Source organism: Garra rufa, chromosome 22 (genome assembly GCF_049309525.1).
Source record: "Garra rufa chromosome 22, GarRuf1.0, whole genome shotgun sequence".
Classification (NCBI taxonomy): Eukaryota; Metazoa; Chordata; class Actinopteri; order Cypriniformes; family Cyprinidae; genus Garra; species Garra rufa.
Genome location: NC_133382.1, coordinates 6412801 through 6429294, shown reverse-complemented (window position 1 = coordinate 6429294; position 16494 = coordinate 6412801). Strand labels below are relative to the sequence as shown.

The 16494-nt window shown below is 37.2% G+C and overlaps 1 protein-coding gene and 2 long non-coding RNA genes across 5 annotated transcripts in view; 2 read left to right on the top strand and 1 right to left on the bottom strand.

The window, feature by feature from the left end:
- The window catches only part of LOC141297905 (KAT8 regulatory NSL complex subunit 1-like), a 43971-nt gene extending 36185 nt beyond the window's left edge, over nucleotides 1–7786 (bottom strand). For all 3 annotated transcript variants that reach the window (XM_073828373.1, XM_073828374.1, XM_073828375.1), the window contains exons 1-2: nucleotides 7439–7786; nucleotides 1293–2645 (exon numbers count right to left, since the gene is read on the bottom strand). In XM_073828373.1, the coding sequence (XP_073684474.1) occupies nucleotides 1293–2575 (1283 nt within the window). In that variant the 5' untranslated portion in view covers nucleotides 2576–2645; nucleotides 7439–7786. The remainder of the gene's footprint in view (nucleotides 1–1292; nucleotides 2646–7438) is intronic.
- LOC141297906 (uncharacterized) lies at nucleotides 7566–8108 on the top strand. Its single transcript, XR_012341484.1, has 2 exons — nucleotides 7566–7701; nucleotides 7780–8108. It is a non-coding gene; the product is annotated as an uncharacterized lncRNA (long non-coding RNA).
- Nucleotides 8109–10048: 1940 nt separating this feature from the next.
- Nucleotides 10049–13720, top strand: LOC141298331 (uncharacterized). Its single transcript, XR_012341561.1, has 3 exons — nucleotides 10049–10208; nucleotides 13117–13219; nucleotides 13423–13720. It is a non-coding gene; the product is annotated as an uncharacterized lncRNA (long non-coding RNA).
- The last annotated feature ends 2774 nt before the right edge of the window (nucleotides 13721–16494 follow it).

Here is a 16494-nt window from a genome sequence, read left to right as displayed (position 1 = left end):
GATGGAACCACAGATGATAATAAAGAAGCTAGTAGTGTATATAGGACATCTAGGGACATGATAGTTGACACAAAAATGAAAATTCAGTCATTAATTACTCACCCTCGTGTCGTTCCAAACCTGTAAGATCTTTGTTCATCTTCAGAACACAGATTAAGATATTTTTTAATGAAATTGTTGAATAAAGTTGTTATTTTAGTTTTCTTTGAGCACAAAGTTTTCTCATAGCTTTGTAAAATTAAGGTTGAGTCAGAAAGCTCTCGGATTTCATCAAAAACATCTTAATTTGTGTTCCGAAGATGAATGAAGGTCTTTTGGATTTGGAACAACATGAGGGTGAATAATTAATGACAAAATGTTCATTTTGGGGTGTACTATCCCTTTAAAAGTACGCCCACTACCAGTCAAGAGTTGAATGTGTTTTTTTTTTTAAGTCTCTTCTGCTTACCATGCCTGCATTTATTTAATCCAAGGTACTCTTTGAAATAAAATTTTGAACAAGGTAATTTTTCTATTTAAAATAACTTTTCTATTTGAATATATAAGTCATTCCTGTGATTACAAAGCTGAAATTTCTTCAGTGTCACATGATCCTTCAGAAATCATTCTAATACTCTGATTTGCTGCTCAAAAAACATTTATTATTATTATTATGCTGAAAACAGCTGAGTAGAATTTTTTTCAGGTTTCTTTGATGAATAAAAAGTTCAGAAGAACAGCATTTATCTGAAATAGAAATCTTTTGCAACATCATAAATATATTTATCATCACTTTTGATCAATTTAAAGCATCCTTGCTACATAAAAGTATAAATTTCTATCAATAAATACTGACTAAAAGGCTTTTGAGCGGTATAGAGTAATAATGTTACAAAAGCTTTTATTTCAAATAAACGCTGATCTTTGGATCTTTCTATTCAAAGAATGCTGAAAAAATGTACTCAACTGTTTTAAATATTGATGATAACAGCAAATCAGAATATTAGAATGATTTCTGAAGGATCATGTGACTCTGAAGAGTTGAGTAATGATGCTAAAAATTTAGCTTTTTTTAAATACTAAATATATTTTACAATGTTACTGCTTTTGCTAGATTTTGGATCAAACACATGCAGGCTTGGTGAGCAGAAGTGCAACAGATTATCATGAAATTAAATATTTTGGGTGGGACACGGCTATTAATTGGATTTTGAGGTGTGGGCGCAAAAGTTGAAGCAGATAATGAGCCTGCTGGACAGGGTTTAAGGAGACTTAATGTTAAAAAACAAATCGCATATAAATACTTGGCTTACAGTTTAATGTGACGCTGTTCAACATCCGCCCTGGCCAGCTCCTCCTCCTCGACATCACTCTCTCCTCCCGAACTGCTCTCTGTGGCGTCCGAGTCGAACTGAGCCTCCGTCGCTCGCAAATGCGTGGATCCACTGAGATGCAGTTGCTCCAGCTCTGTCGCCACCCTACCGCCCTTCAAAAACCGACTCAGATGATGTGCATGGGTGTCCACGGAAGCGCGGGACCCTCTCCATGCCCCTGGATCCGCCCTGCGGCTAGATGTCGGGGTCAAAGAGCGGTCCAGAAAGCCAGAGAGCTGCTGTTTGAAATGCCGTTCCACCTGTTTGGCCTGCACCACCTGCAGCCGCTTGCGCAGACGCAGCAGGCGGCCTTCGATGTCTGTTTGCCTGTGTTGGCTCTGCTGAGCCCGATCTCGGAGCAGAGTCTCCAGGTTGGGAGCCGAAAGGGACGAGTCATCAGGGACTGGGGAAGAGCTAAGGGACGAGGGACAGTCAACGATGGTGTTACTGTTTGTTTCAACCACCATTGCATCAACAGGACTCTCCGATTCTGTTTTAACCTCTGCGCTTTCAGACAAAGCTGTGAGCTCCCTATGTGATGACACACCGTTCTGTCCACCGGTCGTAAAGGTACCGAAAGACTTGGAGGACACCGATAACAACGCTTCCCCATTGGTGGAAGGCTGGTTGCTGTCTCCGTTCACGGTGGCCACGCTGCCTTTCTCAGCCACGGCGGCACTAGGTACGGCCACTTTCTTAGAGAGTCCGTTCACAGGCACCATGGTGCTCCCAGCGTTGACAAGGCTCTTCAATTGACCTCCGGTCAGCTCGAGTGCGTGGCGCTTGCGCAGCAGGAAGTCGCTGCCCGCAGCAGCGCTCGGGAATATGGAGCCGCTCAGCAGGCCGTGGTTTTTCAGCACCGACTGCTTGATGAGGACACCTTGCAGCTTCAGCGACTCCTTGACTTTGGCGGACGATGGTTTGACATCAGAGCACAAGTAAGGTGCCAGCTTGCCCAGAGATGGGGCTTTGGACAGGGGGTCCTGCTCCTGACCCTTGACGCTGTGGTAATGGGCGAAGCTCTGTCCGTCGTCGGCGTTGACGTGACACTTGCCGTTGGTGTGGCTGCCGGCAGAGTCCGAGTCGGAGATGAGGATGTTGCTGGCGTTGCTGTTGTTCTCGGTGCTGCCGGGGGACAGGGTGGATGAGGGAGAAGCGAGTTTGAAGCGGATGTGGCGGGCTTCGGCTGGGGCGTCGGTCAAAGCGGGCGCCATCGCAGCCATGCAGGGCCGAGGAATGGGCACGGCAGCCTGCACCTCCAAACCTTCACTCCAGCCCACCTACACAGCCTGGCTACAGAAGAAAAAAAGAAAATTAATAGATTGCAAATATACAGAAGATAATAAAAATGAAGATAATTAACATAAGTTTTAAATCTGAGAAAAAAGCCATTTAAACACTTTTACCAGAAAACACTAAAATACACAGTTTGCAACCCATTGCACTTGTGCAATCATCAGATGTATGATTAAAACAGGATATTCAATGGGAGGAGCACGATTTTATCCATTTATATGGGCCATTCTACAGAATTGGTGCAAACTGCTGTCCCACAACCAAAAAACACATTTAAAAAGCTTTTAAGTATTCAAATCTTAGCTGTTTATTAAAGAGCTACTTCACCCCAAAATGAAAATTGTCATTAATCACCAATGTCGTTCCAAACCCGTAAAAGCTTTGTTCGTTATTTTGAATGAAAACCAGGAGCTTTGTGGCCGTCCCATTGACTGCCAAGTCAAAAACACTGTCAAGGCTCAGGAAAGTATGTAAGACGTCATCAAAACAGTCCATCTGCCATCAGTGGTTCAACCATTTTAACGTTTATTTACATTTTGATTCGAACAAAAACAGCGTACCCCCACATGACGCAGCTGACAGAGAACAGCGTACGCCAAAATGGCGCTACGGTGGCACGGAGGAGACTAAATGTTGAATAAAGTTGTTACTTTTTTTTCTTTGCATACAAAGTATTCTCGCAGCTTCGTAAAATTATGGTTGAACCACTGATGGCAGATGGAGTGTTTTGACGACGTCTTTTATACTTCTCTGGGCCTTGACAGTGTTTTTTACTTGGCAGTAATGGGACAGCCACAAAGCTCCTGTTTTTTTTTAATCCAAAATATCTTAAATTGTGTTCCGAAGACGAACAAAGCTTTTACGGGTTTGGAACGACATGGGGGTAATTGATTAATGACAAAATGTTCATTTTGGAGTGGAGTAATCCTTTAAGATCCTTCTGTTACCTATTGAAACCCACAATAATATTTAAAATATTAGGAAGGAGCCCATCCCTAACCCCTAAATTTCACTAAAATTCATTGAACTTATGAAAATTATATTGAAATACCTTTTGTATTTTTTTCCATTGTTGATTTTAGAAGTATCCTTTTGATTATTTTATCAAAATATATATTTTTTTCTTTGTAAGTTATAAAACTTCATTTTAAAAAATGTGTCCCGCATTTTTCAAGTCACTACCGAAACGGTTTATATTTTCAGTCTGTTGGCTGAGACTGATTTTAACTAAACCCATACATTTATGATCATGTGTGGGAGAGGACAAATTTCCCAAAACTTCTGATAAATACAATATGAGAATAAACTGCAATTACTAGAAATGTGTACCTTGGATATTATACAATTTCTGTGCATACATATTTTTTGGAAAAAGACATTTTATTTCAAGCTGTTTCCAACGCCGTTCTGTAGAATGGCCCACAAAGCCCAGAGTTTCAGCAAACCTCCTTTTGTGCCTCAAAATTTGGGAAATAAGCAAACATGAAACATAAATTCAATCCAGAAAGGCCTTCAATAAGATTTTTTGTTCCCTAGCCTATTCATTAAACTTTAATAATAGTCTGGTGAGACAAGCTATTTAGTCCACTTACTGTCTAATAATGAAATAACCATTGCACTTGTGTAATCTGCCTATTTATGACTGTAACAGGATATTCAGCGGGTGGGGCTTTTTATTCATTTTTCCACATGGATTGTCTAAGGAGCTTTCTTATCTTTAAGGTTTTCTTACAACGGCCCATTTCAAGGCATTCATGAGTAAAACACCTGAAACACAACTGCAATCTCTGTCTGATAATCCTTCTTCAAAATTTAAGACAGAAGGCCTCCAATAGGATTAGTTTTTGGGATAGGGAATATTGTCTTGGGAGGGAAACTCCCTGGAATAAAATGCGCTGTTGAATCATTTACAGTATAACCAAGAACGTACATTACACCATATTGACTTTTATTTTAGTCACAATACACTGAATAAACAAAAATAAACACACCAGAAAATAACTAGTGATCGAGTGAGTGGACACAAACAGGAATCTGCATTATCAGTATTTCCTGAACACGAAGGCTCTTCGAATGCTCAAAGCAAAAAAGGGACTGAGAACTCATTGACCTCAAGTGAGCGGGGACCATTTCCATAGTCATTAGTAGGGAAAGACCTACTCTATTCAAGCTTACGTAACAGCAAGCCTCCTCATTGTCCCCTCCTCCTCAGCAGACCATCTGTGTCAACGGAATTAGGGATATGCCTTTAGGCCTCAACAGATAAGAGACTATCTTTTCATAAGTACATGTAGATGGTTCGACTCGTGAGTTACCAAGATACAAATACCATACCTCAGCTCCAAGGAAAACAGCTGTAGAGTGTTTTACTACTAACTAAACATCTCAGTGTGGCTTCATAACTATTTTAACAGCCATAGCGACATCAAAGGAAGTATACTGATACATTGACAGAGCGTGAAGGATGATATTTCATTTTACTGATGATATATTACTTGCCAGGAGTCTTACATGAAAAGTACACTCAATAAGGTTTAAATTGAGCTAGCTTTTGTCGCAATAGAGTGTTTTCACAATGGAACTGATTGTAAACTATGCCACTGAACCAAACGAAACTCTCATATTTAGCTGATTATCACTGCTGAAAATGATCAATTGTCATCATGTTTTGGGCTGTACTAATCGGTTGGACCAGGAAAAACATTTGGAGTACTACAGACTGCCAAAGGTTAAAACAAATCAAGGAACAAACGGTGTTTGTGTTTGGCCAAACTGTACCAGGATTTCCAGGTCAAGAATCTTGACAACATTTGTGTCTGTTCTTACCATTTCCAGTCAGGCGAGTGAAATATTAGGCTAATAATTAATACTGCTTGTATGTATCTTTACCCCCTATTGATTTTAGTTTGTCAAAATATTGCACCCTTTCCTGCTTACAAAGTCCTTCTCTATATGTTTTAGCAGCTTCCACACATTTTTTCTAGTGGTTTAGACTGCATAAATTTGCAGAACAACATATTCAGTAGTACATTAACCATGCAATCCGAGTATCACCAATATGGCCATGCATTCGGGTAACTGACCAAACCTTAAGTGCAAACCCTCTACCAATGGTGACAAATTATAATAGAGGGTTTGCACTTATGCCACGGTTTGGTCAGTTACCCAAATCCCCGGCCATATTGGAGATAATTGGATGTAAACAACAGCAAGGGTTGCACGGTTAATGTACTACTGTTTAATGTACATGTTTATGCTATATATGGAAGCTGCTAAATCATATAGAGAAGGACTTTGTAAGCAGGAAAGGGTGAAATATTTTGACAAACTAAAGTTAATAGGTGGTACAGATACGTATGAGCAGTATGAATTAAAATATTAGCCTAATATGTCACCTAAATGACCAGAAATGATAAGAACAAACACGAATGTTGTCAAGATTCTTGCCCTGGAAATCCTAGTTCAGTTTGGCCAAACACAAATGCATTTTTGCACTCTTCCCCTTGACTTTTGGCCGTCTATAGTACTCCGGTCCAACCGATTAGTACAGGCCAAAACATGACAGTAATTGACATAATTGAAATAATCAGCAAAATATGCAAGTTCTGTTCGGTTCAATGGCATTGTTTACGTTTTGTGAAAACACTATTGTTTACTAACTGCTGCAACTTCACACAAAGGCGTTTTGTTTTTGTCCCTGCTGTTAATATATTATTAATAAATGTATTATTAGTAGTAACTCGGTCAACTGCATTACGAAATGACCTGGTCATGTGATCACAACACTTTTTTAGAACACTGACGTTTTAATTTCAAAAAGTAGTGTTCGATTTTTTTAATTAGCAATTAAGTAATATAATCTTTAATCTAAAAGATTAAAACAAACCACCGTGTCTGTTATCAGACAGTTAAAGATTTAGAAAAGCCTAACTAGGTTAATATGTTAAAGGTAAGGGTTAAGGTTTAACAAAAAACGGTCGAAGGTAGCGTAAAGAACGTTTTGCGTAAATAAAAATCAAACAATCGCGCGTTTTCTCCGCATGACTGCGATAACAAGCTAAGTCCTCCAGTACACACAATACAGGAAATACCGGTATAAATACGCACTTTAGATCTACAGCAGCTAATGTGCATTGGGTTAATGTTAAATTCGTTCACACAGATGCCTAACGTTAGCTGCTTACAACCATAACGCACAAGTGCAATTTTCCGCTTTAACAAACATATGCTGAACAGACCACATGAACATTCACACCACTTCCGTGCATAAACGAAGGAGCTTTTCAGCTCAGACTCGAGGCTAGACGTAGAAGCTCATAAAATCCACTGTATGTCGTTTTTAATGCATTGCTAAATGCCTCTCAAGTCTCATGCAGTAAATAGAAGCATTACAAATCTCGTAGCATGCTCTCAAACGGCCTTGCTTGCGTTATGCAAGTCATTTTAACCACCAATTTAAACTAGAACCGGCTTTAAACGGAGTTAGTAACGTTACTAAGTAAGGTTGCGAGTTGTATTATCAAAAACGAGGAAGATAGGCTATATAACGTAGTTAAATAGAGGGGGGGGGGGTCATAAATAAGCAAGCGAGTTTATTGCATGGGAAAGTAAACCGACCACAAGCCTTCAAACCAGCATAAATAAAATAAACATGGAATGATTTCAAATAGATCAGTTTACGGTAAAATGAGTTAAACTGGGAGTTCAAACAGGTTTGCAGGATTAGGTTTATGTAACATAAGTGCTGCTGCTAGAGATCGTCCACTAACAAAGAAAAAGGAGGAACCTACCACGTGACGGGCGCGCGATCCGAGGGAATTTCAGCAACTATTCCACCGACCTTTGGCTTCAATAGCACAATAATGTCACGAAAGCACGAAATAAGCCGTTTGGTCAAGCAGCCCCGCCGCCTTTGCCATATCCGTGTCCGCTTGGTGAAAAGCAGCCCGGTTTCAGGAACCCTTTTCGTTATCGGCTCCGGAATCACGAAATGGGCGATACTAGACAACACCTTGCTGCTGCTGTCCCCTTCAGTGGATTATGGATAGCAAATGTATATTTTTTTTCTGTATATTATGAGTCGATGTTTTGCTCGGGTACGAGTTCTTTTCATATACGCCTTTATTTACAGATTGGAGGTGGCGTAGACCACCGGTTTCGAGATCATTTTCTCATCGTTGCAGGGAGAAACGCACGAAAGATGGCGCCTCGTTCGTCTCCCTTGGATTTGAGCCTGACAAATACAGATGCAGAGCGTGTAGCGAGAAGCCTGTAGGCAGGAGACATTCTCACGCCCGCCGCTAGAGCGAACGCAGAGCAGCCGTTCACCGACCGGACACTAGAGGGAGACTGTCAATGCACTCAAATGTAACAAAAACGTGGTAGACGTATTTTTTTGACAAGCTCGGTCGTACTGAAAGAAAATTATTTGAACAAATAAAATATTTAAATATTGTTTTATTTATTCTTAATTGTTCTTATAAATAATTAAATATGCATAATATTGGAGTTTAATGTCACATTTTCTAAAAATAACTCACAACAGACTTCATGTAGGCGTACTTCCTGTTCTTGACAGAGCTGCATGTTGTCAGTGAGTCTCTCTCTCTCTCTCTCTCTCTCTCTCTCTCTCTCTCTCTCTCTCTCTCTCTCTCTCTCTCTCTCTCTCTCTCTCTTGTTTATGTTTTACTGTTTTCTCTTTCTTTCTAGGTACTGGAACTGGTTTGCTATAGTTTATTACTAGTTTTAAAACCCATTCATGTCAATTTACTTTACAAAATGTGATTTTTCTAAAAAAAAATAAACAAAATAAAATAAAAATAGAATTACAAGGCAGACCTTCTGTAATAACAATAATAATAATAATAAAGAAATAAAGATGAAAATAAAGTTATATCAAATATTAAAATGTTTACAGATAACACATTTTGCAGCTTTTTATTTTTCAAATTTAAAATTGTTATTATTTTTTTAATAAGTATTTTTAAAACTCTTTAAAATGTATATATAAAGGCAAATAATTATATCTGAGATGTTAAATTTCTATATTTCATTTTGCAGTTTGTTCTTGTTCCTAGTGACCCTTGTAAAGCTGCGCCATCTAGTGTTTGTTTGGGGTCTTTCCTACCATGTCCACATTATATGTTTTAATACTGTATATTTGAAGTCAAAAATGTAAAAAATTCTATTTATTAAACATAACAGTAAACAAATATATAATCATTTCTGCTTCAGGTTGAGAATGTCTCTGGGGACTATGCATTTCTAACATAAAATTGACAATTGAAAAGTACAGATAACAAAAAAAATATTATATAATACTATTTTTTTTGTAATAAACACTAGAAATATTAAATATGGAAAACATTTTGTAATATTTTTACCAAATCATACCAGGAAACAACATGAAAATACACTACCAAGTTTTTGAACAGTAAGATTTTTAATGTTTTTAAAGAAAGTCTTTTCTGCTCACCAAGCCTGCATTTTTACTATTTAAAATAAGTGTTTTCTATCTGAATATATGTTAAAATTTAATTTATGATTTCAAGTTATTATTCTGATTTGCTGCTCAAGAAACATGTATTATTATTATTATCATCGTCATCATTATCAATATTTTAAACAGTTGAGTAAATTTTATCAGGATTTTTTGATGAATAAAAACATCCAAAGATCAGCTTTTATCTGAAATAAAAAAAGCTTTTGTAACATTATACACTATACCATTCAAAAGCTTGGAGTAAATTATTTTCTTATTTTTTAAATTAAATTATAGAAATGATCGCTTTTATTTAGCAAGGATGCTTTAAATTGATAAAGTGATTAAAGTGATGATAAAGGCATTTATAATGTTTTATCATATAAAAGATTTCTATTTCAGATAAATACTGTTCTTCTGGACTTTCTATTCATCAAAGAAACCTGAAAAAAATTCTACTCAGCTGTTTTCAACTTAATAATGATAATAAATGTTTTTTGAGCAGCAATATTTAAATGATTCCTCCTCCAAAAATTCAGCTTTGAAATCACAGGAATAAATTACATTTCAAAATATATTCAAATAGAAATTAGTTATTTTAAATAGTAACTATATTTCAAAATGTATGTTTTTGCTGTACTTTGGATCAAATAAATGCAGGCTTGGTGAACAGAAGACACTTCTTTAAAAAAAAAAAAAAAACATTAAAAATCTTACTGTTTAACAACTTTTGACTGGTAATGTATATGCAGTATTTACCTTTTTTATTATTATTTAAACTCATCACAGACTACTTTCACATAGTATATTGAAAATGCTCTGAGACTGTGTTCAGGATAATTTCGTTCCGAGTCACCTTTACTTTCATTCCTGCCCTCCCTGACACTTTTGCAACCTGTTTCTCCTCCCTCTCTTCCTCCTCCTTCCCGCACAGACTGGGAAGTAATCCTATATATGTTCGTTCACCCTGTACTTCCTTAAAGACTCTTCTCAGCTCACCGACATTGTGTCACACAAAGAAAAATGCCAAAAGAAGTTCCTGCTCAGTGCAAGGTTCCCAAAGAGGAGCTGGACAAATGGTGAGTCATATTTTAACAAGGAAATAGTGCATTAATGCAACACTGAGCTTTAAATACTTCAAACATCCGGTGTTTCTTTTTTTTATTTAACTGTTGCATGTTTTATACCTCAGCATGAATTTGTTTTAATTATAACATCTGTATGTATGTTATCTGTAGTGGTTTGTGAATGAAACTATGTGAAAGACTAGTTAAAATGTGTGTTGGATACAGGACTGAGCACATGGTTTGGGAAGTGATGATGCATGTGGAAAATTACCCATGTTAGCCATCATGTTGCTAAGTTTAAGCATGTCTCTGGAACACACACTCCCCTTGGTGCTTGCATTTGATGTCAACAGAGCTTTGGAGAAACCTATTACAACAGTTTCGTCATTTTCCAGCATCGTAGGCTTTCATGCACAAATGATGAACCTCCATCTATCATTGATAACAAAGCAAAGTGCTCTCTTTCTAGGTCAAAAGGTCAGAGGTCAATGCACTCACATAATGACACAATATTGTTAACTTTACGGTGGGTTGCACAAGTTGTACCATTTACAAGAGAAGCGCTATCTACTTGCTATCTATCTCTTAACTGATTTAGTCAAGAGGTTATCATTTGTGGTGCATCACTTTTGGCTTAGTTGCTTGCACATAAAATGTACCAAGTATTGCGTTATGTATTAAATTAATTAAATAATCATTCAGAGATCAACAAAATGAACAATGCATGAATGCATACAAGTCAAAATATAATTATAAAACATGCCTCATATTTGTATGCACCATTCAAAGCTATATGCCAAATGCCAAATATAGCATGCACTTTAGTAATGTAAAGCTGTGATGTAAATATAGCCCGGTTTAAAATAGGCTCACACATGGAATGGGTGAGGGAGTGGAGGTGTGCTCACAGCTCACATTACTTCGCCTGTATAGCAATGACTGTGTTATTTATGAGGGTAATATTTGGCATCACGTGCAAATCTGGTCTAGACTTTAAAGTCACCTAGTGTGTGAGAATTATATATTGTCTTTTTTTATAAGATCTTAGCTCAGTGAGAGACTTCAAACTAGTGAACTAAGCTAGCAATAGTTCTTCCAAAATTGAAAATATGTTGACATTTACTCACCCTTAGACCGTCCAAGATGTAGATGAGTTTGTTTCTTTATCAGACTTGGAGAGATTTAGCATTCCATCACTTGCAGTGAATGGGTGCCATTAGAAAGAGAGTCCAAATTGCTGGAGATAGATAATAAAAACATCCACATGTAATCCACATGAATCTAGGCTAAAATACAAGCCCTCAATCCATAATATTGAAAAAAAATGATGGAAATAAGTGAAAAAATGGTCTCATCTGAATCAGGGGAGAAGTATGCTCAGATAAAGTATTGTTTATAACAGTCCAAAAAACAAATATGGGTTGATTTTGATGTGAGAGAATAACAGTGGAAGGCCACCGAAGGAAGGATTATTATGAATTAGAGACCATATTTTGGCCAGAAGCAACAGTTTTGTAGTTGAAACACCTTTATGATAGATTTGTTTCTCAGAAACAAGCAGCTTTTCACTTCAAAAGATGTTAATTGGTGGATTGGAGTCATGTGGACTACTTGTGGATTATTGTGATGTTTTTATCAGCTGTTTGGACTCTCATTCTGACGGCACCCATTCACTCCAGAGAATCCATTGGTGAGTAAATGATGTAATGCTAAATGTCTCCAAATCTGATTTGATGAAGAAACAAACTACATCTTGGTTCATTTTGGGGTGAAATATTTCATCAGTGAGGTCCTAAAAGTATCATATTTTTACAACAATTAAAAAATACAGTTTACAACAGTTTTAGTTCACTTTCTAAACTAAAGTAGAATCTGCAAAATGATAAATATTTTACCAAAATAAGAGGGATCATACAAAATGCATGTTATTTTTAATTTAGTACTGGCCTGAATAAGATATTTCACAAAAATATGTTTACATATAGTCCACAAGAGAAAATAATAGTTCAATTTATAAAAATGACCCTGTTCAAAATTTCACATAACTTGATTCTTAATACTGTGTTGTTACCTGAATGATTTTTTTTTAAGTAATAGTTGTTCATGGGTCATTTGTTTGTCCTGAACAGTTAAACTGCCTGCTGTGCTTCGGGAAAAATCCTTTAGGTTCCACAAATTCTTTGGTTTTTAAGCATTTTTGTATATTTGAACCCTTTCCAACCATGACTTCAGATTTTGAGATCCATCTTTTTACAAAACCCTAACTGGTGCACTTATATGCAACTATTACAGAAGCTTCAAACGATCACTGATGCTCCAGAAGGAAAAACGTAGCATTAAGAGCCAGGGGGTGAAAACTTTTGAACAGAATAAAGATGTGTACATTTTGCCTAAATATATATATATATATATATTTTTTTTTTTTTCATTTATTACTGGCCTATAGAAGCTACAGAAGCTACATACATATTTCCCAGAAGACGAAATAAGTTCAATTTACCCTGATCTTCAAATTCAAAAAGTTTTCACCCCCTCGGCTTTTAATGCATTGCTTCCTTCTAAAGCATCAGTTAATATTTGAACCTTCTGTAATAGTTGCATATGACTCCCTCAGTTGTCCTCAGTGTGAATAGATGGATCTCAAATCATACAATAAGTTGAAAAGGGTTCAAATACACAAAAATGCTGAAAAAAACAAACAAACAAACAACTATCTCTTGTGGACTATATGTGATAGTCTTTTATGTAAAATATCTTTCACTATTTTATGTGATGAAGTAACAACGCCCTTTGACTCCAAAGAATGTGTCCCTTAACATGAGAAAAAGCCAATGCACTGAGACATTGCACAGCAGAATCATATTCTCATAGGTGTACACTATTTCATTGCTAGCACTAAACACACTGTATATGTGTCCAGTGTTCAAGGGAAGGGTGCAGAGGGCTGTAAGGAGCTACTGGAAGCTTTTGAGGCCTGTGTGAAGAAGGCCACGGCAGCCTCTTGAGGGGTCATGGATTTACACGTAAATATCAAATAGTGTTTATAATAATGTTTTTTAATTTTAACTTTATTTTTTTTTATTCCCTTTGAAATGTGTCTGCTCGGAATGTTTCATTACAGTAGTATTGTGAAGTGATTGTGTGTATGTTTGTCCTCTGTCTGGATGAATGCATTGATTTGTTGATTCTGATATTGTCTGATTTTCTTCTGCTATTTTTATCTTAGGTCCATCCTTTCTGGGTCCTCCAATGTCCTTGCATTCCATCACATTGCACTGGACTAAACCATTCAAAGGACAGTGAAAGGGGTGCAAGTGCTGGAAAGCAGTGGAATTGTTTATTTTTATCCTGGGCAGTCTTGTTGGTGCTTCTCATGTTGTCCATGTTATCTGTAGAAGTTGTGGAAGAAAGAAGAACCCAGTTTTATTATTACTATGATTATTATTTTCCAGATTTAACACTGTAAAACAACAGTGCATTTTATTTGAGTTTGAATAAAGTACTGTTTGTTTATTTTGCCTTTACTACACAGTCTGACAGATTTTAGCACATCAACAAAAAACATGACAATTAACAGGCAGACTACATAACTGTGATCACTAAATAACTGACACTAAATAGCTTCATAATATTTAATTGCTTGCAATGATTGATTGACCTTTAACTGCAGTGGTCTGCATACTACATTACTAATGCCGAGCACATTGGCAGCGCTGCTCAAGCGGTTTCCTGAAAGTGGGCCTGTAGACACAGCAACTCACTGTCAGCACCATCTATTGAAGAAATTCTGATGGTGTTGACAACCATTTTTATACTTTTCATCACATATTAATCATGCATTTGTCATGACAGTTTTATAGTACTGCTAGCTAGGACCAACATGTGACAATGGTTGTGACAAAAAAATAATAATATTAATAACAACTATATATATATATATATATATATATATATATATATATATATATATATATGCACAATTGTGTAAAAATAAATGCATAAAAATAATTATAATTAAATATTTTCAGTTTTTATGTTGGGATGATATATCACGGCTGTGACAGAAAATATAAGCACAGTGACATAAAATAACAACAATAAAAAAAAAAAGAAATATAAAAGTAATAAATAAAAAATAACAAGAAATAATAAAAACCTGTGTGACATTGATGAACTCATTTTATTTTTGTATTTTTTTGTACCAAAAGATGTGAATGCTTATATAAATAATTTTCAATGAAATAAATAATAATTTTTATTGTTCAATATTTTATTTTTTATGGTGGGGTTGTGACAGAAAATATAAGCACAGTGGCATAAAATAACAACAACAATAAACTATTTAAAAAAAAAAAAAATATATATATATATATATATATATATATATATATAATAAAATAAAAATAAAAAAATGAAAAATAACAAAAACTCATCCAAGCCTGCGTGAGTAAAACTTTGATATTGTTAGATTTTTTATTTCTATTTATTAATTTTATTTTTGTAATTTTTTTAATGCTGACCAAAAGATGTGAATGCTTACAAAAAAGGTAAATTGCCAAATAATTTTTAAATAAATAAATGAATAATAAAATAAATTAAATTATTAGAATTATTAAATATTTTCTTTTTTTATGTTGAAGTTAATGTATCACGGTTGTAACATAAAATATAAGCAGTGGCATAAAATAACAACAACAATAAAAAATCAAAAAAAATAAATAAATAAAGTAAAATAATAAATGATAAAATAAAACTCATCCAAACCTGTGTGACCTTGATGAATGTCACACCCCTGGACTATCTAAGTTGGTTTCTCTCAGAGTCTCCCCCTGCTGTACTGTGTGTTTCGGTTCCGCCCATCATTAGCGTCATTCCCTACACCTGTCATTGTAATTATGCTGCGTTCCAGGCAGGTTTTTGAGCTTGTAAATCACGACTTCAAATCATGACTTCGTAGCGTTCCAGGCAAGTCACCCCAAAGTTCCTGAGCGCATGTATTATTATTACATTATTATTAATTTGTTTGCAACGCTAGATTGTCCTGAAGTCTATTTTTTCACTGTGTACCACTTGCATAAACACCACACCCGTAGGTGCTGACATAGTGGTTTCGCGGGCTATGTCACGTCAGAACTCGGAACTGGGAGTACATCGATCTAATACGAGTTCACGAGTGGGAAGTCACGGGTTTGACTGCCGTTCGGGTGCACTTTCACGGGTAGAAGGTTGGAAAAACACGAGTAACGGGTTGCCTGGAATGCAGCATTAGTATGTCTTTATAAGATGGTGTCTGTTCTCTGCAGTTTGTCGGACATTGTTGTTGCTACCCTGTGTTCCCTGTTCTCACTATGGATTATTAAAGATTTTTCGTTTATACCACGTCTTTGTTTGTCCGTTCCTCATCTCCAGCGTGACAGTATGTCCGACCAAAACAGTTCTCCGTGTTTTTCCCCGTTTTTGTTTATCGTTCTTTTTTTAGTCTTTTTGTTTCCGTTGTGTGTTCACTATGAATCCCCTACTCCATCCGGAATTCCTCCTCCTAAGACTGAGGCAGGGGGATATACCACTCAAGGGCTACTCTAGAATGTTCCAGCTAATAGCTCACACCACCAGCTACCCGGACGACGCACTCTGTGCGTTTTATGATGCAAGTTTAAATGTGGCATGCAGACCGTCGTCGTCCGAGGAGGGCCCTCGAGCCAATTTCGCTGCCTTTGTGGAGTGGACACTGGCAAGAAATAGATCCTCGTCCCATGCCTGTTCCTTGGAGAATCTTGCCAGTGTCACTCTGGACCCAGAGCCCAGCCAGCCATCACCCCGACATATGGGATACGAGCCAGAGCCCACCGACGATGGAGAGCCTAAGCCCACCGCGACCATCGAGCCATCGCCAGGAGCGACAGAGCTGTTCTTCGCCGCCAAGCCAGAGCTACACGAGCCATCGGACCAGGTGCGTGAGCCGGCCACAATGCCCGCGATGGTGGAAGTGTCAGTGGGGCGTGAGGATGCTGAGGACAGCATTGCCCACTGCACCATCACTGAGGGTGAGCTAAAACTGGACCTGGGACAAACAGTGACGAAGATTTGAATTTTTCTGAGGATGTTGTTATTGATCTCCCTGTACACACTGAACTGTCTGTCTGTGTTAATTTCCCACCCACCCTCCCTCAGTTAACACCTTCTAACAGCCATGCTAGTTCAACCCTGCCACCGTTGTCACCTGTCAGCCCCCCTGCTCACCCTCAGCTCACCATCCGGTTCGCCGCGGATCTGCCAGTCTCCATCGGCTGGAGGATCC